The sequence below is a fragment of the Puma concolor genome, chromosome D4 (genome assembly GCF_028749965.1).
Source record: "Puma concolor isolate L17-30 chromosome D4, mPumCon1.1.hap2, whole genome shotgun sequence".
Taxonomy (NCBI): domain Eukaryota; kingdom Metazoa; phylum Chordata; class Mammalia; order Carnivora; family Felidae; genus Puma; species Puma concolor.
The window spans coordinates 58,939,699-58,964,232 of NC_141679.1; the positions used below are offsets into that span (position 1 = coordinate 58,939,699).

The window sequence follows — 24,534 nt, forward strand, 5'->3', positions numbered from 1 at the left end:
TACAGAAGCTACTGGCTAAAGCCCCGATTGATAGCTTCCATTAGTGCTGTGTACTTTACTTTCTTTCATCTGAGTCATTTTTCACATAAGCATTAATCACTTAATCTGGTACAATACAGTCAGCAATACTTCATCAACGAGTAACTGTGTATAATAGTAGATACTCCTTGTATACAAAGATGAAAATATTTTCAGAGATATTATTTTCTTGTTCTCATGGAACCAGTGAAAATAGTCCTGATAGTCATAAACAAAACAAAACAAAATCTTTAATTTCATCTTAAAAACTTGATATCATATGCTTGTTATAAAGTGTTGTTCCCTCTGAAGGGTATGCAACTTTTAGATCATAAACAAAAAGTTAATTAAATAGTGGTAACCAGATTTGTTATTGTGAATTTGTCACAAATTATCAAATACCCTACTAGATACAAATACCCTACTAGAATGAAACACAAAATTCTAGAATAGAATTTATATTCTAGAATAGAAAAATAACAAAAGCTCACACTGTTTAAAGCTTTTGTCAAGCCTTCATGGGGACTGTTCTCTTTGCCTAACAGGAGTTGAGTAGGGCAAAGAATTGAATGAATACCTCTCAATACTATTTTCAATTAAAAGCACAAATTGGATCCTTGTATAAATACAGATTGACTTTTGTTTATAGAAAGGAGAATCAGTAGTCATAAAATCTGTATTTATATGATCTATTTAAATTTGTCATATAATATTTATAATAAAATTTTAATCATGGACTCGGTTTTGTAGTGAAGGAAAAGAAGAGCCACACATGCAAAGCCAAAATGATTTTGTTTTTATTATAAATCACATGGAAATAATTCTTTAAATAAGAAGAGCCTTAACACCACTGGCCAAGTGATTACAGTATTTCTGAGTCAATGAATAAGTGATGTATGCATTATTGACAGAAATTTTGAAACCATAATATGTCAGCTACATATGGTTTGTGTTGTTTTTCTAATAGCCAGAAACCAGTGCCTGAAAGAAACTCCAGTTAAAATGCCAATAAATTCAGCAGGAACAGAGAAGTTAATGACAGGTGTCATTAGCCCTGAGAGGCGGTAAGTGTTCTGTTTTTTAGATTCTTTGATCTTTAGTATATGTAGCCAGATTTTCTTTTTTCACGTATGATCAGCCTGATTAAGGTAACAAGCCATTGTGTAAATTATGTCGGAGACTGCAGAAATGTCTAGCTGAATGCGGATGGTCTGTGGCCATTACTGTAGCTGTTGTTGCTGCCTTCCTCATGGGAAAGAAATCTGAAACTCTTCAGCAGTAGGACTGGCATCTTAATTTACAGCAGCTTGGGAAGACAGTGGCTCTGGCCCCATCCACATAGTCCCCTTTCTGAGGCCCATCTTTTCTGATGCTTCTCCTGGTAGAGTGTAGACATCCACTGATAGCAGTTCTTCATATAGTAAAGATACCAACTGGTGTGTCAAAGAAAACTCATCCCTCTTGTATGGACATGGACAGTTTGGCAGCATTGGCGTCCCTTCATTGTCTTTATTTTTTAATTTTAAAAAATGTTTATATTATTTATTTAAGTAATCCCTGCGTCCTGTGTGGGGCTCGAACTCATGACCCTGAAATCAAGAGTTGCATGCTCCTCTGAGCGAGCCAGCCAGACACCCCTCATCGTCTATAATAGCTATTTTTTATTTTTATTTTTAAATGTTTTTAAAGTTTAGTTTATTTTGAGAGAAAGATAGTGTAGGCACATGAACAGGGACAGGGGCAGGGAAGAGAGAGAGGGAGAGAGAATCCCAAGCAGGCTCCACACTGTCAGCACAGAGCATGACATGGGGCATGATCAGACACTTAACCAACTGAGTCACCAAGGCACCCCTATAATAGCTATTTTTTATTTATTAAAAAAATTTTTTAATGTTTATTTATTTTTGAGAGAGAGAGAGAGACTGAGTGTGAACAGGTGAGGGGCAGAGAGAGAGAGGGAGACACAGAATCTGAAGCAGGCTCCACGCTCTGAACTGTCAGCACAAAGCCCGATGTGGGGCTCAAACCCACAAACTGCAAGATCATGACCTGAGTGAAAGTCGGATGCTTAACCGACTGAGCCACCCAGGCACCCCAGTGTAATAGCTATTTTTTAAAGCAGGATCCATTTTGAGGGCAGTTGAGGAAATTAGACTGTGAACTAGATATTAGACAGTACTGTGGCATTATTATCAATTGTCTTGATGGTATTGTGGTTATGTAGAAAATGTCGTTATTTGTTGGGTATGTGTGCTTAAGTGTTTCAGAGTGAAGTCTCATGGTATCTTCAGATGGGTTACCTTTAGATGGTTCAGCAAAGATGTGCATATATTTAATGTATTCATTTATATATGTAGAGAAGGCAAATGTGGTGAGACATTAACAACTGTTGAATCTAAGAGGATATATATATGGGGTTCATTGTACTCTTCACCCAACTTTTCTGTATATTTTTTTTTTAAAAAGCTAGGGGAAAAATAGTTTTGCCAAGGGGCAGTTGGCTGAGGGGAGGGGTGATGGCTGTGTTCCAGTGGGAGATGGCTTTTGTGCTTCCTGAGTAGTGAGCTGGACTGGCCTTGGCATTCGCCTTGGCATACTTGAACGGCTTGTGACAGCCCCAACTGGCAGGAGGCCCAGTTTTACTCATGGATTTTTTTTTCTTTTTAAGATGTCGCTCAGTGGAACTGGATCTCAACCAAGCACATGTAGAGGATACTCCAAAAAGAAAAGGAACCAAAGTGTTTGGGAGCCTTGAAAGGGGGTTGGATAAGGTTATCACTGTGCTTACCAGGAGCAGAAGGAAGGGCTCTGCCAAAGATGGGCCAAGAAGACTAAAGGTAAGTGCACTGGAATTCTTTAGTATGGATTTCAGAAGCTGGCTGCTAACCAGACTATTTTTCTTTTCCAAGAGAAGTACTGAATGAATGAACGAATGAATGAATGATTTTTTATTTTATGTCTTTTGATGCAGTGGGCTTTGAGAATGCAGAGGTAAATTATACAAACTTGCTCTTTCCAAGGAGCGAATAACTATAATCCAAATATTCAAGTGGAGAGATTAATCACAGCGGCAGTATGGAGGCAGGGAAACATGGGGCATATGGAGGAACTGAGAGCTGCCTTAAGGACGGGGACTTGAGCTTAATTGTCATATCTCTGGCATGTAGAAGAGTCTCTGACACATGGATATCTCTGTAGGCCCTCACAAAATATTTGAATGCATGGGAAGTGAATTTGAACTTTGAGTGTGGTGTATGTGAAGAAAATACTGAGCAGCACACTGGGAAGGTAGGCTGAGAGGTCCTCACAGGCCTAAGAGGTTTGGAACTTTGATAGTCCTGTCATGCTTTCAAAAGGCTTAATGTGTCAGTGGTATGGGCAATATGTTCAATGGGGAAAGGAAAGGAAAAAGAAGTGATGAGTAGATATAAAATACTTCTTACTCTCTTGGATTCTCTCTGAGCATTCCTTCAAACATCTAATGAATGACATTTTTGTTTGGGGGAAGTAAGAGGTAAAGGTATAAATAAGACTCCACTTGGAAATGACATAGCCCATGTCATTGAGGATCTCATAGAGTGGCAGTGAAGACAGGCAGGGATATTACTCTGTGCTGTAATAAAAACATGTTCTAAGAGGAGGGAAGAGGAGATGGTAGTGTTCTCTGTGATTTGGGGACTGGGTCTTTTCAGGTTTTGCACTGAGACTCTCATTTGGGACAAATCTGGGCCTGTTTGGGGAAGGAAAATGATGAGCTGTTGGATAGAAGTGTGCTTCTGGGGAGAATATTCAGATATGTCCTGTTTTAAAGTGGAAGAAGATAGGACTTATCCATTAATATCTGTTGCCTGTTGAATTTGTATAATGTACTGAAAAGTTTTGCATATGGCTGTTTATTAGGTATATTTTGTTCTTTTGTTCTAAGATTTCTGTAGATGGAGACAGTTATGAAATATTTCAAACACTGACATTGGGATCAAGAACACCATAGTGCTGGGGCGCCAGGGTGCCTCGGTTGGTTAAGTGTCCGACTTCAGCTCAGGTCATAATCTCATGGTTCATGGGTTCGAGCCCCACATTGGGCTCTGTGCTGACAGCTCAGAGCTTGGAGCCTGCTTCAGATTCCATGTCTCCCTCTCTCTCTGCCCCTCCCCTGCTTGCGCTCTGTCTCTTTCTCAAACATGAATAAACGTTAAAAAAAAAAATTAAGAGAACCATAGTGCCATTTTCCTGAAAAACATTAGATAAAGAAAATTAAGGAAACATGTCCAATCATATACATTATTGAGAAGCTAAGCAGTTGTCAAATACTAGTGGATAATACCCTAAAAATGTTCACCTGTGTAAATTGGTTGGCCCCTGAATGCATTTTCCAGTAGGAACTGCTAAGATGTTAGTTGATTTTCTAGGGATTCTCCACTACTTCCCGGATGTAGGAGAAAAAACACAGATTGGGAATGAGAAGACCTGAGTTCTAGCTTCAGCTTCGTACTTTGTAGCTTGGATAAGTCGTTTTATCCCTGCCTGCCTCAATTTCCTTATTTGTAAAAACTGGAGATAATTTCTACCCCAGCACCTTCATAGAGCCGGGATGCATAAACAAAGCTGCCTCTGTGAAATATACGTGAAATGCTCTATTATATAAGGTATTCCAGTTTTTTTTAAAATTTTTATTACTGAAGTATAGTTGACATACCATGTTACATTAGTTTCATGTGTACAACATAGTGACTTCATGATTGTGTACGTTATGCAGTGCTCACCATGATGAGTGTGGTTATCATCTGGCACCATACTATGTTATTAAAATGTTTTTGACTGTATTCCTTATGCTGTACTTTTCAGAGAGAGAGCATATGCACAAGTGGGGAAATAGGGCAGAGAGAGTCTGATATGGGGCTCTATCCCACAACCCTGGGATCATGCTTGAACCTAAATTAAGAGTCAGATGCTCAACTGACTGAGCCACCCAGGCATACCAAAGGTGTTCCAGTGTTGAGTGAAATTATCATCCATGTTGAGCATTTTTAACCCCAATGTAGCAGAACCATAGTCCTCATTAACACACATCTAACATCAGAAACTTGATCTAACTTTGGATCTGTAACCCTTTTAAATGGTTTAAGTTTTTGCAGAACTGCAGGCCTCGCTTTAGGAAATTTGTTTCATTTTTTCTACCTACTTCTTTTTATTTTTTAATGTTTATTCATTTTTGAGAGAGAGAAAGAGAGGCACAAGTGGGAGAGGAGCAGAGAGAGAGAGAGGGAAACACAGAATCTGAAGCAGGCTCTGAGCTGTCAGCACAGAGCCTGACACGGGGCTCAAACCCACAAACCGCGAGATCATGACCTGAGGCAAAGTCAGACTCTTAACCCGACTGAGCCACCCAGGCACCCTTCTACCTATTTCTCACATTAAAAAATTATAAACTTAGAAAAGTTAGAAGGATGGTACAAAGAACACCTTAGTTTGTTAAGATGAAGATCATGTATAGTTAAGCCTCTTGTAGGCTTTTTTACAGATTGTTGAAAAAATCTGAAATTTGAACAGATAAATTAGGATTAATTTTTTTAAATGTTTATTTATTTATTTTGAGAGAGAGAGAGAGAGAGAGAGAGAGAGAGTGAGCATGTGCACAAATGGGAGGGGCAGAGACAGAGGGAGAGAGAGAATCCCAAGCAGGCTCCATGCTGACAGTGCAGAGTCTGACATGGGGCTCGATCTCACAAACCATGAGATCATCACCTGAGCCGAAATCAAGAGTTGGATGGCACCCAGGCGCCCCAGATCAATTCTTTATTTTACACAAGGAATCACTTAAATTGTATTTGAAAGTGTTATGTTTATTATCTTGACAAAGCCAATTTAGTTTGGTGAAACAGCCCTGGATGGGGACCCAGCAGACAGAGAGGGTCCTTGTCATAGCTGTGCCACTTGTTCCTTTTATAACTTGAAGCTGGGTCCCTGAACTCTGGTCATTGAACACTCACCTGCAGATGGGCATATCATCTGCACTGCTATTTATCTGGTATTTTCTTTATACTGACTCTTAAAAAAAAAAAAAAAAAAGATTTATAGAGGTATAATTGACCTAAATAAATGACCTGTACCTCTTAAAAAGGTGTGATTAATGTACTTTGGCATTATATAGACACCTGTGAAACTGTCAACACAATCAGGAGGACTAGCTTTTTAAAATCTTAAGTCTATTTATTTAAAAGTTTATTTATTTATTTTGAGAGTGAACGAGTGAGTGCAAACAGAGGGGCAGAAAGAGAGGTGAACAGAGGACCTGAAGTGGGCTGTGTACTGACAGCAGAGAGCCCAATGTGTGGCTCAAACTCATGAACTGTTAGACCATGACCTGAGCTGAAGTTGGACTCAAAATTTTAATTTTTTTTTACATTTATTTTTGAGAGAGAGAGATTGAGAGAGAGAGAGAGAGAGACAGTGAGACAGTGCGAGTAGGGGAGTGGCAGATAGAGAAGGAGACACACAATCAGAAATAAGCTCCAGGCTCCGAGCTGTCAGCACAGAGCCTGATGTCGGGCTTGAACCCATGAACTGTGAGATCATGACCTGAACTGAAGTCAGACTCTTAACTGACTGAGCTACCCAGGTGTCTGATCTTAAGTTTACTTTTAAAGAAACTATATGTTACTAGTTTTTGCTGATTATGTTTTTCTAAATCAGATTGGAACAAATATATAAATACTAAATAAAAATACAGTTAATCCTTGAATGACATGGGTTTGAACTGCATGAGTCACTTACATGTATATTGTTTTAAACAGGTATATTGGGAAAATTTGGGGGGGACTTGCAACAATTTGGAAAAACTCAAAAACGGCGTGGCCTAGAAATATCAAAAAAATTAAGAAAAAGATATGTAGATATTAGTCTATTTGATCATTTACCCTACCATAAGATATAAACAGATATAAAAAGTTAAAATTTATCAAAACTTATGCACACAAACACATACTGTACATGGTGCCATTCACAGTTGAGAGAAATGTAAACAAACTTAAAGATGCAGTATTAAATCATAACTGCATAAAATCAACTGTAATACATGCTTTACTACTGTAATAATTTCGTAGCTATTCTTCTGTTGCTCTTGCGGTGAGCTTGTGTTATGAGTATCTGCTTAAAAACGCTGTGTGATGCTAATCGTCTCCACGTGAGCAATTGGTCCCTTCAGTGAATTGCATATCACAGTCAAAAATGATCTTTTGTGGTTCTTGCATATCTTTCACTTTTAAATACGTTTAAAACGTATAAATCACGTGTAGCTCAATGCCATACACCTTGAGTAACACCAGGGGACCTGTATGAAGTGCCAGTAGTGATGCTGGATGTGCTCCCGAGAAGCAGAGAGAAGTCATGACTTTACAAGAAAAAGTTGAATTGCTTGATATGTACCATAGATTGATGTCTGTGGCTGCGGTTGCCCACCATTTCCAGATAAATGAATCCAGTGTAAGGACCATTGTTTAAAAAAAAGAAAAGGGAAACTCATGAAGCCATTGTGGCAACTATGCCAACAGGCACAAAAACCTTGCATTTTTTGCGAAATACTTTTTTTTAATCTCGTATTGAAAATGCAGCTTTAACGTGGGTGTAGGATTGCTGTAAGAAGGGCATACCTATAAGCTTTATATGATTTGAGAAAAGATGAAGTCATGTTATGACTACTTAAAGCAAAAAGAAGGTGAGGTATCTAAAGCTGGAGAATTTAATGCCAGCAAAGCATGGTTTGATGATTTTAGAAAGAGATTTGGTTTAAAAATGTTAAGATAAGGGGCGCCTGGCTGGCTCAGTCGGTTGAGTGTCGGCTTGGGTCATGATCTCGCAATTGACTAGTTCGAGCCCCGCATTGGGCTCTGTGCTGACAGCTCAGAGCCTGGAGCCTGCTTCGGATTCTGTGTCTCCCTCTCTGTCTGCCTCTCCCCAGCTCATGCTCTGTCTCTCTCTGTCTCAAAAATAAAGATAAACATTAAAAAAAAAAAAAAGTTAAGATAACAAGAGAATCAACTTCTGCTGACCAAGAGGCAGTAGATACTGGTTCCCAGATGCCATTAAGAAAATCATTGAGGAAAAAGAATATCTTCCTGAACAGCAGACAAAATTACCCTATTCCGGAAAAAAAAAAAAATGCCACAAAAGACATTGACTAGTAAGGAAGAAAAAGAAGCACTAGCCTTTAAGGCAGGAAGGGATAGGCTAGCTCTACTATTCTATGCAAATGCAGTTGGGTTTATGATCAGCACTGCCCTTGTCTTATAAAGCTGCTAACCCCTGAGTCTTGAAGGGAAAATATGACCATCAACTGCCAGTCTTTTGGTTGTACAAGAAGGTATAGACAATGAGAATTCTCTTTCTGGATAGATTTCATCAATGAAGTCAAAAAGTACCTTGCCAGTAAGGGACTGCCTTAATTTTTTTATTTCATTTTATTTATTTTTAGAGAGAGGGCAGGGGAGAGGGGCAGAAGGAGAGAGAGAGAGGGAGAGAGGGAGGAAGGAAGGATCGATCTTAGGTAGGCTCCATGCTCAGTGCAGAGCTGAACGTGAGGCTCCATCTCACCACCGTGAGATGATGACCTGAGCCAAAATCAAGAATCCGAATCAGATGCTTAACCGACCGAATCACCTAGGTGCCCCAAGGACTGCCTTTTAAAGTTCTTTTGAACAAACTGAGGGTTGATGGCGGGTGGGAGGGAGGGGAGGGTGAGTGATGGTATTGAAAAGGGCACCTTTTGGGATGAGCACTGGGTGTTGTATGGAAACCAATTTGACAATAAATTTCATATAAAAAAAAAACAAAAAAAACCCTCAAAAAACCAAAAAAACAACAACAAAAAAAATTCTTTTGATATTGGACAATGCCACTGACCACCCAGAATCCTATGAGATCAACACTGAAGGTGTCGAAGTGGTGTGCTTGTCCCCAGACATGGCATCTCTAATTCATCCCCTAGAAGAGGGGGTCATAAGGACCTTTAAGGCTCATTACACACAGTACTATGGAAAGGGTTGTCAGCATTATGGAAGAGAATGTCATGAAGGTCTAGAAGGATTACATCATTGAAGATCCCATTGTTGTAACAGAAAAATCATGAAAGCCTAAGCCTAAAACAAATTTCTGCTGGAGAAAACTGTCCACATGTTGTGCATAACTTCACAGGGTTTACGGCAGAGCCAAACAGAGAAATTATGAAAGAGTTTGTGGATATGGCAAAAAAGGGTGTTTATGGGGCTTCAAGATATGGGGAGAAAGTCAAGAGCTGATAGACACCATGCCAGAAGAATTAACAGAAGATAAGTTGATGGAGATAAGTGATCTGAACCAGTGACATGATGAGGAAGAACATGTAGAAGAAGCAGTGCTAGAAACCAAATTGACATTAGACAAACTGGCAAAAGGGTTTTGATAATTCAGGACTACTTTTTACTTCTTTTATGACATGGAGCCTTTTATGATATGGGCACTGAAACTGAAGCAAATGATAGGAGGAGGATTGGTACTGGACAGAAACATTTTTTAGAAAAATGAAAAAGCATGAAGTCAGACAAATTGCGACCTATTTCCAGGAAGTTCCACCAAGTGTGCCTGCCCCTTCTCATCCCCTTCTACCTCTTCCACCCTGAGACAGCAAGAACAACCTCTCCTCCTCAGCCGACTCAACATGAAAAAGAGGAGGATGAAGGACTTTATGATGATCCACTTCTACCTGATGAGCAGTAAATAATCACCATGGCATACACTTAATAAACTTACCTGTGGTGTATGTGTGTGAGTGTCATGTGAACGTGTAGTAACTGTATGACAAGAGCCACAGGAGACGTTTTTGTGCCATCATCATCATTACCTAAGTGTTCCTCATGTAGAACCTTGTGTGCAAGACTCATATGGAAGTGGATAGCCTATCTTTACTTAGACACAAGGTGAGTGGTATTTAATATAAAATTAATAATGTGTTAGTTTTCTTACTGTTTCATGACTTTGTTTTCAAAGAATAACATTACTGTACAGTATGCTTCTCTTGTCTTTGGAGAAACTGCTTATCAGCCTATCATCACCAGTAGGTGTTTTTAAAAATATATATAACAGTGTTTCTAATACTGTATTATGAATGTGACTGTATTACTGTATCCCATAAAATTTTATAACCATTTATTCATTAGTGTGTAGGCTAAGCTACTGTGAAGCAATCATATTGATTACACCAGGCTACCATGAAGCAGTCATATTGCTGGTTTTTCGTTATCAATGCATGAGTAAATAAATAAATATACCTGTAAATAAATATGAATTTCTTTTGCATATTATCTTTTCATTTTTGATATCTAGTGTGAGTAATACATGTAACATCTGTCATGTTTTGTATCATATAAGACAGTATTTTTGTAGGTACTAATAGAAGATAGAGGATTCATCTTGTAAACAGTGTAAACTTACAGTATTGATAAATATGGTACAGTACTGTAAATATATGTTCCCTTCCCTTTTTAAAAAAAAATTAAAAAAAATTTTTTTTTTAATGTTTTTATTTATCTTTGAGACAGAGAGAGACAAAGCATGAGCGGGGAAGGGGCAAAGAGAGAGGGAGACACAGAATCCGAAGCAGGCTCCAGGCTCTGAGCTGTCAGCACAGAGCCCAACGCGGGGCTCGAACTCACAGACTGTGAGATCATGACCTGAGCTGAAGTCGGACACTTAACCGACTGAGCCACCCAGGCACCCCTAAAAAAATTTTTTTTAACCTTTATTTATTTTGAGAGAGAAATAGAGCATGAGTGGGGGAGGGGCAGAGAGAGAAGGAGACACAGAATCTGAAGCAGGCTCCAGGCTCTGAGCTGTCAGCACAGAGCCCGATACGGGGCTTGAGCTCACGAACCACGAGATCAGAACCTGAGCTAAAGTCGGACGCATAACCGACCTAGCCACCCAGCCTCCCCCTTCCCTTTTTATTTTCTTAACATTTTCTTTTCTCTAGCTTATTAAATTGTACGAACTTAGAATATAATACACATAACATACAGAATATGTGTTAACTGATTGTTATGATATCTGTAAGGCTTTCAGTCAACAGGCTATTAAGTTTTGTGGGAGTCAAAAGTTATTTGTGGATTTTTAACTGCATGAAGAGTCAGTACTCCTAGCCCTTGCGTTTTTCAAGGGTCAGGTATATATTCAAACCACATTTCCTGGGCCATTTGTTTCATCTCTCACAGTTTACATCTTAGGACAATTAATGTTTCTGGCATAGCACAAGAAGGGAGGAACAAGTAAAGCTCAAACAGATAGATGTTAATTAATATTTATTTCATTAAAAAGATTGGTAGGAGAAGAGGATGAAAAGTTAAAAAGGATGATATGGATGTACTTACTAGTGAAAGTTAATTTCTCCAAGCTTTCCAGTGCCATCTTATTCCAGCTTACCAAGAACTGGTTGTAAATTCAGTATTTTTCTGGAAATGCTTCCATTTGAACTGGTGCTATAATGATTTTGGGATCTCTGAGTTAGGTAGGAAGGTGTTTGTGTTGATGTAAAGATTTACTTCATACCTCTTCTTTTTCTTTTTTAAGCTTCACTATAATGTGACTACAACCAAACTAGTGAATCCAGATCAACTCTTGAATGAAATAATGTCTGTTCTTCCAAAGAAGCATGTTGACTTTGTACAAAAGGGGTAAGAAGCACACTTAGAGGCTGTTGCATTTATTACTTGATATCTTTTGAGCTTTGAGAAGACATGTATTGATTCTTCTCTTTTTAAAAAAATTTTTTTCCCACCTCATTTTCATCAAAAAAGCTTTTATGGCAGTGTCATTGTTCATAATTTAGCTTCTTTGGTTTTGTATGAGCTAGTGCCATATTGTCACCACTTTCAAAATTAGACTTTTCAAAATAGGAAAAATCTGAACTCCTTCCAGTTTTTTTTCCAGTCGAGACACCTCAGACCAATCAGGGGTTTATAGAATCCTTTTGTTTATGACTTGCTGTTGGACAGGACTGGGTTTTCACCATTTTAGGAAATTATTTCACCTTAACTCTTTCCCACCGTTCAGTGAGCTGCCGGCAAAGCCTCCGTGGCTGTGATCTCATGGTCTGAATGGCCAGACCTCTTCTCGTTACCTAAGATGTTCATATTTCTAAGTATTTCCAGTTATGTCTTTCAAATTTCATTATTGAGGCAGATAAAAAGAGCCACTAATTGATATAAAAAACATTTAACTAGATTTCAATGTTCAATAAAAAACATTTAACTAGATGTTCAATTTAGAGGAAGATTTTAAGAAACAATCTTTTGCAAAAGTAATTTTACTTTTCATTATCTGTACATGTTGGTAAGCATTCCTTACCTGGACCCTGGCTTTCTTCTTTAGGCATCATCAGAACACATATAACTCACTCTGACCCGTTCTTCACGCTTGCAGTTCAGCGGTGGTTCCAGAACCTCTAGCCAAATCTATGTTAGAAAGCCTTCAATAATTCCTTCAGCATGTGATCTTTCTATCAGATCGCCAACTAGCTGTTAACCAATAATTTATCCATCTAACTTACTCATCAACGGCAAAGTGTCTGCCTTGATCCCTTTTTTTCCCTTTTTATCTCTTCTGTTTGTTTTTAACTTCTTTGTGACAAAGAAGAACATCAAAAGCTAAGTTTTTCAGGGATGTGATGTTACTAATCTCAGGTATATTCTATTATTATCTTTTTTCATTCATGAAGGATTGGCTTTTCTCTCCATATGACTGAATTGCCCTATGCTTCATCTTCCCGTCAGGAACCTTAACTACAGAATACTTCTTTTGGCATGTCTGATGATGACTGCTCATTTTTAAGAGATGAAGACCCCAAACACATAACTAAGTAAGAGAAAGAATGATATTTTGTAAAACCTCAAATACATAACAGATACAAGTAATTTCTCCACGCTTCTGTGGAACAGTACCTAATCACGTGCCCCACATATTTAGGGAACTGATATTTAAAATTGATCCTGTTGTCTATTATTTAGTAAGACAAATAAAATGAAAATATTTTGCAAACTAATTAAAAAGTTGATTTACATGAATTCAATTTATGTAACTTTGCAAGAACATACCTGATTCTTAAGTCTTAAGATGTCTTTAAGGCTTCATTTGGCCTGGGCTTTTCCATTTTCAGAATTGTTATATGGCAGTTCTAATTTTATTTCTACACACACACACACACACACACACCCCATGTGTTTCAACCATGGAAATGGACCATCTCCATGGGCTTTCTGTTATAACTCTGCCATAAAGTGTAATGATCATAACCTCTTATTACTATTAGAAAACCTCAGAAACACACACCCTTCTGACAGTTGGTGGCTTCAACTTTATTTATATGAAAGAATTTTCTGATGATGTGCACACAAAAAAATATTCTTAATCTTCCCTGTGCTTTCCTTTGTTGTGAACATTGTGGAAATGGCCTACTGTTCATGGATTACACTGTTGAAAGAGTTGCATAAGGAAGACCAGAAGATTTCTTGAGCATAAATGGCATTGGTAGCTATGAAAGGAAGGCTTTTCTTTGGACAAGAGAAAGTTCTGGTAAAGCCTTTCATCTTTATTCTTTCTTAAGATCTTAGTTCAGCTTTTGCAAAAACACTAGTCATGCTCCATGATTAAGGTATAGCTAAGTCATTTGGAAACTGTAAGCAGTAAGATATTGCTTAATGAAATAATGGTTCGTTTTCTCCACTGGCCTCCTATGGGCTTAGAGATTTCTTATACAGAATATTCATGGTTCTGCTACTAACTGGCTTCTTATCTTGTTTTCATAGGTATACACTGAAGTGTCAAACACAGTCAGACTTTGGTAAAGTGACAATGCAGTTTGAACTAGAAGTGTGCCAGCTTCAGAAACCCGATGTGGTGGGTATCAAGAGGCAGAGGCTTAAGGGTGATGCCTGGGTTTACAAGAGATTAGTGGAAGACATCCTGTCTAGCTGCAAGGTATAATTGTTGGCTGGTTTACCCCTGCTGGATGAATATGGGTGTGATACCGCCTGTGTGGAGAATGGTATGATTGGTTTGATTTTTAAAGTCCATTGGAACTCTAGACTTGTTTCTAAAGAGCTGTCTTAAAGACAAATATCTTTTTGTTTTTAAACAAAAGATATTTTGCAGATGAGTCTAAGGCAAGCCCATCTGTCATTATCTATTACTGTCTTTTTTAATCATGTGGTTTTGTATATTAATAACTGTTGACTTTCCTAGATTCACTTCCATATGTGAAAATAAGCTCTCAACTATGTCTCCTTTTAATGTGTAATTTCTTTCTGAATAAAATCATTTGTGAATATGGCAGGCTTCTCCTTTTCTTTGTATTTGGTTTTGATACAAATAAAACCTCAAATGGCTTCCTGACAATTAAGTAGAGACTATTTGGAGATGTTTTATCTGTTATCAAATATGCCTTGGGCAGAAAAAAACAGATAAGAATTCATTTGCATAATTTTTTCCTGTCTCTGATTTAAGTAGGATTTATTGAGATCGTTAACTAAGTCACAGCTGTGGTTACCAGAGTTAAACAACACATTTAATATGTTGAATAAAAGAGTATTGACTTCAGTAAGTGTGTTCGGTCAACAATGATAAGTATCTGAACTATGAGCCCCCATGAAATGTTACTTTATGGTAATTTTCCTTAAGTCTCAATGTTGGCCCCAAATTTGTATTTTTATTTCATTTTATTGGTCTCTAAAGGCTAGCACTCAAGTTGTATTTGTATGGATTTTACCAATTAAACTAGTTGGAGAAAAAATAGCTGACTACTTCTAGTCAGTAGTGAGGGAGTATTCTGTCACTCATTTATTCAGTAAACATTTACTAAATGGTTTAGGTCCTGGGGCTGAAGATAATACTGTCTAGTAAACTCAAGGAGTTCAGAATCTATTAAGGGGAGATGCTTAAACTAGTATTTATAGCATAGAGGGGATGACCAACTTTGTCTGGAGGACTGTGTGTGATTTTTTGGAGGAAACAGTATTTGTCTTGAAGGATATATAGACGTTCATCAGAAAGAGAAGAGGGAATATGACATTCTTGACAACAAGAAGTGTATGTGCAAAGGCATGGAAATCTAAAATGGTCATGCTGTGTTGAGGGCGGAGGCAGAAGGTGGTGCAAGGGGGAAATAGTAGGAGACGAGGGTTAAACATTGAGTTGGAAGTAAGTGACAAAAGAATTTGAAGGAACCTCAGTGCTCCAATAAACTGTTTTGGCAAAGGGAAGCCGTTCAGGGGTTTTACATTTTTTATAATAGCTCTATTGAAATATAATTCACATATTGTAATATTCACCTCTTTAAAGTGTACAATTCAGTGGGTTTAATTATAATCACATTTGTGCAGCTATCCCCATAATCTAATTTTAGAACATTTTCATCATGTCAAAGAGAAACCCTGTATCCAGTAGTGGTCACTCCCAGTTCCCCCACCTTACAGCTCCTGGCACCCACTAATCTACTTTCTGTCTCTGGATTTGAGTATTCTGGACATTTCATATGAATGGACTCATACAATATGTGCCTGTTGCGTCTGGCTTCTTTTTCAAGATTCATTATTTTCTATCATGTGTCACTACTTCATTCCATTTTACAGCTTAATATCCCATTGTATGGATATATCACGTTTTGTTTATCCATTTATCAATTGGTAGACATTTGGTTTGTTTATACTTCTTGGCTATTGTGAATAATGTTGCTGTGAACATTTGTGTACAGATTTTTGTGTGGTCATATGTTTCCAGTTCTCTTGTGTGTATGTATACCTAGGAGTGGAATTGCTGAGTCATTTAACATTTTGAGGAACGGACGAACTGCTTACCATTTTATGATCCCACCAGTGATCTATGAGGGTTCTAATTTTTCTCCGTTCTCTATAACATTTGTTATTGTCTGCCCATTTTATTTTAGCTCTGTGAAGTGGTATCTCATTATGGTTTTGATTTGCTTTTCCCTAGTGACTAATGATGTTGAGCATCTTTTCATGTGCTTATTGGTCGTACATCTTTTTGGAGAAATATCTATTCAGATCCTTTGGCCATTTTTAATTGGGTTGTTTATCTTTTTATTATTGAGTTGCAAGAAGTCTATAGCTCCAGCTATAAGTCCCTTATCAAATATATGATTTGCAAATTTTTTCTCTCATTCTTGTAGGTAGTTTTTTTACTTTCTTGATGGTATCTTTTGAAAAACAAAAGTTTAAAATTTTCTAAAGTCCATCTATTTTTATTTTTATAAAACGTAAGAGAAGAATCACTCTTCTATCCCAATGGCAGATGGCATGGTCTGGAACAGTGTTTTTCAAAAACTTTTCGCCATGAACCACAGTAAGAAGTCTGTTTTACTTTGGGATGCATTACACATAAATATATTTATAAAACACTGCTTAGCCTTACTATAAGCGTGATACTATTTTCTATCCTTTTTTCCTTTGTAAACATCTATCTTACAATTGCAATCCTTACATTGGAGTTTTTTTAGTATATTTACTTTAAAAATTAAAATTAAAAACAATTTTTTTTGGTATTAATTCAGCCTAGAAATGCTGTTATTGGCTCCATCAGACTGGATCAAGTAAAAACAGATACCCTGACTGCTATTTAGCCTAAATCTTCCTTTTCTTTAAGGAAAAGAAATGTTAATGTTTGCCATATCATCTAAGATCTATCACTTAGCTCAAATATTATAGAACCACTTGGAAAATTAAAGGAGTATAGTTGTGAGTTGAGGAAATGAGGCTGCCTTTGTTCGTTTAGATTGTTGGTGCTAAGCTAAATGTGCATAGTTTTAGGTTGGCTTCACTTTCTGTTGTCCAGCCACACCTGGACTTCTTTGGAGGGTGTGTGTGCATTTTATGTCCAGAGGAAGGCAGTGTGAAGTGGGGAGGGAGCCTCTGAGGAACGGTTGAAGGAATTGGGAGTTTGGGGAACAACTTAGGGCACCAACCTCCGAACACCTGAATGTCTGTCATGAAGGGAGAACATGAGGCTTGTTTGGGTGACAGTGGCAGACAAAGTCCAGTGAGAAGTTGGAGGTAGAGGTTATATCTTATTCATCTTTGTGGTCTCAGCATTTACTCAGTATATACTTATGAAGTTGAACCATATTGAAGTTAAGCTTACAATAAAAGGGCTTTCAGAAAAAGTCCAAGCTACCTGACAAGAGAAAGGGTGCTAGGAATTTGGTGGTTTCCCTGTCATTGGGGGTGTTCAGACATGTTGGACAGCCATTCATAGGACAGGTCATAAAAGGGATTTAAGTATTGAACTGAACCAGTAGTCCTGAACCTCCTATCTGAACCTCTGTCTGTGATCCAGATGACAGTGTGGAAGATAATGAATCACTTGTTTGCATACTGGGAATAGAGTGACCGAGAAACTTTGGCAGCAGCAGTTTAGGTAATATTGAATATTTTACAAATTGGGAATGATAGAATGGTGAATGAGTCGTATGAGCAATAAAGGATTGTGTTTGTCGGCTGTGATAGGGAAAAAGAGAGTAATGATCATAGTACCTAGTATTTAACACCCACTATGTGCCAGCCACTGCACTGGATGATTTATGTCAGGCATTAGCAGACTATGGCCTATGGGCCACCTCTATAGCCTCTTTTGATAGTTCTATTGAAACTCATCTATGACTGTTTCTGTGCTACAGTGGCAGAGTTGAGTAAATGTGACAGACTGTATGTCCTGCAAAGAATATTTACAATGATAAAGTGTTGACAGAAAAAGTTTGCTGACCCTTGATTTAGATAAATGTTTTTAAATCTAAACATATGAACTCATTTAGTCTTTACACTAACTCTGCACTGCATGGTTGGTGGTATCCCTTTTTACAGAGGAGAAAGCTGAGTCTCAGGCAAAGTAATGACTCTCTCAAGGTCGTAAAACCTGTAAGTGTATTCGATTTGAATCAGGCATGACAGGCTCCAAAGTCCATGTTCTTTCCTATACTAGAAACAGATGTAATACCTCTCTCCTGAACTTGTATCATATAGGAAAGCATTATTATATATGATACTTATCAAAAGATTGCTTCTTTCTATAGCAGCAATCTTATACCTGTTAAGATGTAGGAAAACTTGGCTAATTCAGACCTTATTACAGTGTAATTTACTACAGCTGAGTGTGTTATGTGATTTTTCTTGGTGAAGGTAATTAGTAAGAATATAGTCTACTAAGGAAATAAGAACTGAAAGACTTTCAGCTTCTTGGTTCCACAGTGATTTTGTGCATTTTTAAAGAGCTTGTTTTTGATTATTATGTAATATGGACCTGTAGAATTATATATTTTAAAGCCTTTCTGTAGGTTCTGGGTTAGGATCCATTTCCTTATATTTTCTAATTTCTGGAGGCTGCCCACATTTCTCAGTTCATGGCCGTCTTCCTCCATCTTCAAATGAAGGCAAGTTGGGTCCTTTTTGCATCACATCACTCCCTCCACAGTCACGTTTCCCTCTGACTCAGAACTCTTCTCTCCCTCTTCCACTTTTAAAGACCGTAATGATTACATTAAGCCCACTTATGTAATGCAGGAGTATTTCCCTGTCTTAAGGTTAGCTGTTGGCAACCTTAACTCTGTTTGCAAGCTTAATTCTCTTTTGACATGTAACATCATATTCCTAGATCCCAGGAATTAGGATGCAATGTCTATGGTGCAGGGGCATTCTGCCCGTCACAATTGTCAACTGATTTTTGACAAAGACAACTCCGTGGGGTAAAAGAACAAATGGTGTTCAACAAATGGTGTTCAGGGGCGCCTGGCTGGCTCAATTGGTAGAACATGCAACTTTTGAACTTAAGGTTGTGACTTCGTGGGTGTGGAGATTCCTTAAAAATAAAATCTTAAAAAAAAAAAAAAAAAATGGTGTTCCGGTAATTGGATATCCACATGCAAAAAATGAAGTTGGACCCCTCACACCATATTGAAAAAATTAACTTAAAATGGATCAGAACCTAAATGTAAAGGCTAAAATGATAAAAATTCTTAGAAAAAAAATGTGGGAGTAAAAGAAACCTTTGATTAGGCAATGGTTATATAGATAAGATATGAAAAGCAGAAGCAACAAGTGGAAAAATAGATACATTGGACTTCACCAAAATGAAAAACTTTTGTGCTTCAGAGGACGCCATCAAAAAAAAATGAAAACAGAACCTACAGAATGGGAGAAAATATTTGCTAAATACATCTGATAAATGACTTGTATCCAAAATATAAAAGAATTCTTGTACGCCTGGGTGGCTCAGTCGGTTAAGCGTCCAACTCTCGTTTCAGCTCAGGTCATGATCTCACAGTTTGTGAGTTCAAGCCTTGCAGAGGGCTCTCTCTCTGTGCCCCTCCCACACGCCTCTCCTCTCAAAATAAATAAATAAACCTTAAAAAAAAAAAGAATCTGAAAACTGTACGAAAACACAAAAAATGGGCAAAAGATCTGAGCAATACTTCACCAAAGTAGATACATGGATGGCAAATAAATGTATGACAAGATGCTCAACATCATTTGTCTTTAGAGAATTTCAAGTTAAAATAAGATGCCACTACACACCTATTACAATGGCTAAAATCCAAGAAATGGGCAATACCAAATGCCGCAAAGGATGTGGGGCAACAGGAACTCTCATTCATTGCCGCTAGAGTGCAAAATAACACATCCACTTTGGAAGACAGTTTGACAGTGTCTTATAAAGCTAAACATAACCTCACTATGTAATTCAGTAATTGTGCTCCTAGGTCTTTGCCCAATGGATTTGAAAACCTAGGTCCACAAAAACTTGTGTGTGAATGTTTATTCATAATTGTCAAAAATTGGAAGCCACAAAAATATTCTTCAATATGTGAGTGGATAAACACACTCTGGTACATCCATATAATTGAATATTTTTCAACACTAAAAAGAAATGAGGTATCAAACCACAAAAGGACCTGAAGGAATATTAAATGCATATTACTAAGCGAAAAAAAGCCAATCTGAAGAGGCTACCCATTGTACGATTATAATTATATGGCATTCTGGAAGGGGTAAAACTGTACAGACATTAAAAAAAATCAGTGGTTGGGGCGCCTGGGTGGCGCAGTCGGTTAAGCGTCCGACTTCAGCCAGGTCACGATCTCGCGGTCCGTGAGTTCGAGCCCCGCGTCAGGCTCTGGGCTGCTGGCTCAGAGCCTGGAGCCTGTTTCCGATTCTGTGTCTCCCTCTCTCTCTGCCCCTCCCCCGTTCATGCTCTGTCTCTCTCTGTCCCAAAAATAAAATAAACGTTGAAAAAAAAAATTAAAAAAAAAAATCAGTGGTTGCCAGGGGATGGGAAGTAGTATTGAATCAGTGAAGCATGGGAATTTTTAGGGTGGTAAAACTATTCTGTATGATGCTGTAATGGTGGATAAGTACTATTACACATTTGTGAAATCCTATCGAACTTTATAGCACAAAGAGTAAACTCTAGTTTGTCTGAATCTGTTCAGGCTGCTATAGCAAAGTACCATAGACTGGATGGCTTAAACAGCACTTATTTAAGGGGCTCCTGGGTGGCTCAGTCTGTTAAGCGTCCTACTTTGGCTCAGGTCATGATTTCACGGCTCGTGAGTTCAAGCCCTAAATTGGGCTCTGTGCTGACAGCTCAGAGCCTGGAGCCTGCTTCATGGTCTATGTTTCCCTCTCTCTCTGCCCCTCCCCTGCTCATGCTGTCTCTCTCTGTCTCTCAAAAATAAATAAACATTAAACAGCACTTATTTTTTCACAGTTCTGGAGGCTGAGAAATCCCCCAAGATCAAGGTGCTGGCAGATGCCTGCTGCCTGGTTCAGGCAGCTATCTTCTCCCTGTGACCCTACATGGTGGAAGAAATGAGGAAGCTCTCTGGGTCTCTTTTGTAAAGGCATGAATCCCATTCATAACGGCTCCATCCTCATGACCTAATCACCTCCCAAAGCCCTACCTCTGGACACCATCACATTGGAGATCAAGTTTCAACATATGAATTGGGGATGGAGGGCAGACACAAACATTCAGTCTGTAGTATTACTGTATGTGAATTACATCATTTGAGAAGTTGGGCTATCTCAGGAAGGAATGTATACTGTGACAAGAGAAACTATTAAAAAATGTATGAAATAACCTCACTGAAGGGGGTGGGGGGAAAGGTACAGATCCGAGTAACTTTGGAAATGAGGAGAATGTGTAAGAATCAAGACAAAAGGAGTCACACATAAACATTGATGACAAAATGGTTTCCCATGAGAAGACAGGTTAACAGTTCTGATACTTGTATACTGGAATTGAAGTAGATGGATGGTAAATGGTAGAAGCTAGATTTCTCACTGTTGGCGTGGGAATTTACAGATAAGCAAAGGAAGGGGGCTAGAATGATCGATGCCCATGTGGTGATGGATTAGGGAAGGAGACATTAGAAAGAACTCATTTACCTTAATATAGATACAGATGGTTGCATATAGAAATAGTTATAGATATGCATATATTTACAACTTAGTGTTTCTTTGTTCTGTTAGCTGAGAAGGTCTGAAAGGCACTCTGGTAGCAACAAGCAGACCTACTGCTCAGATCTTGGTTTTTCATACCATTCTCCAATAAAAGGTACTAGGACTCCTTGGAGAAATGGCTGACCCTAGGACTGAGGCAGGAAATATGCAAGATGGGTCTGAAACAGTGCTGGAAAGTAAGGAAATGCTGATAACAGCAACACTCACCTTGATGGGAATGTGTCAGTAAGTGGAGAGAACTTGGAGCTGTTGGCAGATTTTTAAAAATGTAAGATTTTTGAAATGACAGTTATTGTGAAAGCTCTGTTACATCTGAGCAGAGAGACTTGGGCAGTTGCTTGGCTTCGGGAAGCTTTAGGTTTTCAGCTGTTAAAGGGGAAAAAAAACTGACTCATAATACAGGATCTGTCCAAAGTAAGCCCAGAAGATGAGTTTCACACCATCCTAACTGCACTCTATGTGGAGTGGTCTTGTTAAAACATAAATCTGTTATGCATGCCCATTCCCAGTCCTTCCACTACTGATCTTAATGCCTTCCAAATGATTAGCCCGTTGACTCAAGGCCATTTGTTGAATATGCATTCATTCTTGACTCACTTTTAACTTCATTTAGTTCAGTTATTCAGTTGACATTTATTGAAATTGAACTCCACAGTTGGTGCTAGGTGAGACATGGGAAAGAATACATGTATTGTACTGCCATCAGGGTGCTTAGGGTGTCCATGAGGAACCTGTTGGATAGCGCCAAGATGCATTGAAGTTCTCACATGCGGTTTGGGCGTCTCCTTTCCACGGGATCCTCTAAGCCAACTTCCCAAGAGCCACTTGTTTCTCATAGCATATGAGAAGGGTCTAGAGTATGACCTCTTGTTCCTACTTTAAGCATTTTGAAGACTTCTCTAAGACCAGCTCTGGCGTTTTGTATCACTGTGAGACTGTGCGCTTTAGCAGGAAGAACACTAGATTCTGGAACTCAGGTAGATGGACTTCAGAGCTGATTCTGCTTATGACCTTAGGTAGGTTTCTAGCCATCTCTAGGTTTGTTTTTATAAACATGATACACACATGCAAACACATACAAACCTCTTAGAGTCTCTCCTAGCTGGTGACACAAATGACATTGATGTTTGATGTGTAATTAGGAGTGACGATTTAAAGTTTCAGCTACGATAAGTAGCTCCAACAGAGCAGCTACAAACACCTCACCATGTGACATAAGTGTATACTAAAAATACAACAGTCCTTACAAAGGACACTCTGGCTTATCCAGAGGACACTCATCCTCTATATTTAGGTGTTTATTCTGCTGATCTGTTTGGTGTTCTGAATTCCCAGTCTGGTTTATACATGCTGAGAAGCCTCAGGCATTCACTTGATGGAGAGAAATAACTTGCATAGGAAAAATATTTAGAATTACTTAGCACAGAGTTATAGAGCAGAACGATTTAATTCCAAGGGAAACCACAAAGTTTGGTGGTTGATGGGAAATTTCTTGCATTTGTTCTAAAAGACATAAATCATCCAGAAGTCTCGTGTAGTCAGGGTGTACACAGAAATGAGAGTGATACACTTTGATATTTTAATGTCAGAGCTGCAAAAAAAAAAAAAAAAGCCTTTGGAGAAGGGTATATCTCTCAGGATTTAATATTTTTATTTTAATATTTTAATGTATTTTTAATGTTAAATTGTATTGTTTTGGGCTAGATATTAGAAGGAGGAAACATTGATTTATACAATTTCAGAGCTGAAAGTGGCCCTTGAAATAAAAGCCTACTGCCCTTCTCCCCACCCTACCCCGTCCCTGCCATGTCCTTAGCTGAGAGGAGGATCTTTTTTTTTAGAGAGAGATGGAAAGAAATCATAGGGGACAAGTCCAGGGTGACAAGATCCACCATCCATCATTGCTCCTGACCACGAACAGTTGGAGCCTTTCTCTTTACTCTGTGGGTTTTTTTTTAATTAACCTTTTTTCATTTTTCCTACTTTAGAATTTCACATTATAGTCCTTTGTTCATTCTCCTCTTTTCTCTCGATAATGAAAATGGATATAATATGAACTTAAACTCGCTTGCCCTGGGTCATTGCCAGTGCTTAATAAAAGTGTATTAGTATTTGTAGTAATGATAATAACCCGCAGATAATGATGTCGCTAAAGACCAAAGGGTCCCCTTGCATGAGAAGCCCCCCCTTTCAGTCTCCTAGCTTTGCTGGATTTAACGGAGACCTTGACTGCTTCAGATAGTCATTGTCCCTTTTAAATTATCAAGGTTTCATGGAGACAAGCATTCTTCACTTAAGAGTTTTCCAGACTGTCTGATGTGCTGGGCTCTGGATAACCTTGTTCCTATGTCATCATATGTCATGCTGCCTCTCGGAAATTGTTCCCTGATGTTTGCAAAAATGAACTACTTAAGAGAAAACCAGAAGAAATTCCCTTTGTTCACTTACACACACACACACACACACACACACACACACACACACACGCACTCACTCACACACACCTCACTATTGGAAATGGTTACACTCAGATAAGTGAGTCAGGGTCATGAGGAGATTTGAAGGTGTGTGATATGAGGAATGGCAGAAGGAATGGAGATAGCCAGACTTTATGGAGACAAGACCAAGGAGCAGATGTGACAGGCATCTTCAAAAATCTGAAGATATGTGGAAGCGCATTTGGACTTTCTGGGTGGACCTATTGGGTATAAAGAAGACCAAAGGTATGGGTATAATAAGCTGGATTTGGTTTGATTTGAGGTAGGCATTTCTTCTTAGTTGTCTAAGAAGGAAACATGCTTGCCCGGAAAGTGGCCAGTCCCTTATCCCTGGAGTGCTCAAACAGCAGCCTCCCAACTGGGACTGTTGAGGGTTATAAGGAGTAGGTGATGTTTGAAATAAATCCCTCAAGGTTCCTTCTAACCCTGAGGGGCAATAATTCTGTTAGGTTCTTGCTATGAGAATTGAG

The 24,534-nt window shown here is 38.4% G+C and overlaps 1 protein-coding gene across 2 annotated transcripts in view; it reads left to right on the forward strand.

The window, feature by feature from the left end:
- MELK (maternal embryonic leucine zipper kinase) overlaps nt 1-14,371 on the forward strand; it is a 92,866-nt gene extending 78,495 nt beyond the window's left edge. Inside the window, exons 15-18 of one of the 2 annotated variants that reach the window (XM_086683514.1) lie at nt 986-1,082; nt 2,687-2,855; nt 11,614-11,717; nt 13,848-14,371. In XM_086683514.1, the coding sequence (XP_086539640.1) occupies nt 986-1,082; nt 2,687-2,855; nt 11,614-11,717; nt 13,848-14,025 (548 nt within the window). In that variant the 3' untranslated portion in view covers nt 14,026-14,371. Of the gene's footprint in view, nt 1-985; nt 1,083-2,686; nt 2,856-11,613; nt 11,718-12,815; nt 13,398-13,847 lie in introns of those variants that run through there. The other variant, XM_086683515.1, reaches the window with a different exon arrangement.
- Nucleotides 14,372-24,534: the final 10,163 nt, after the last annotated feature.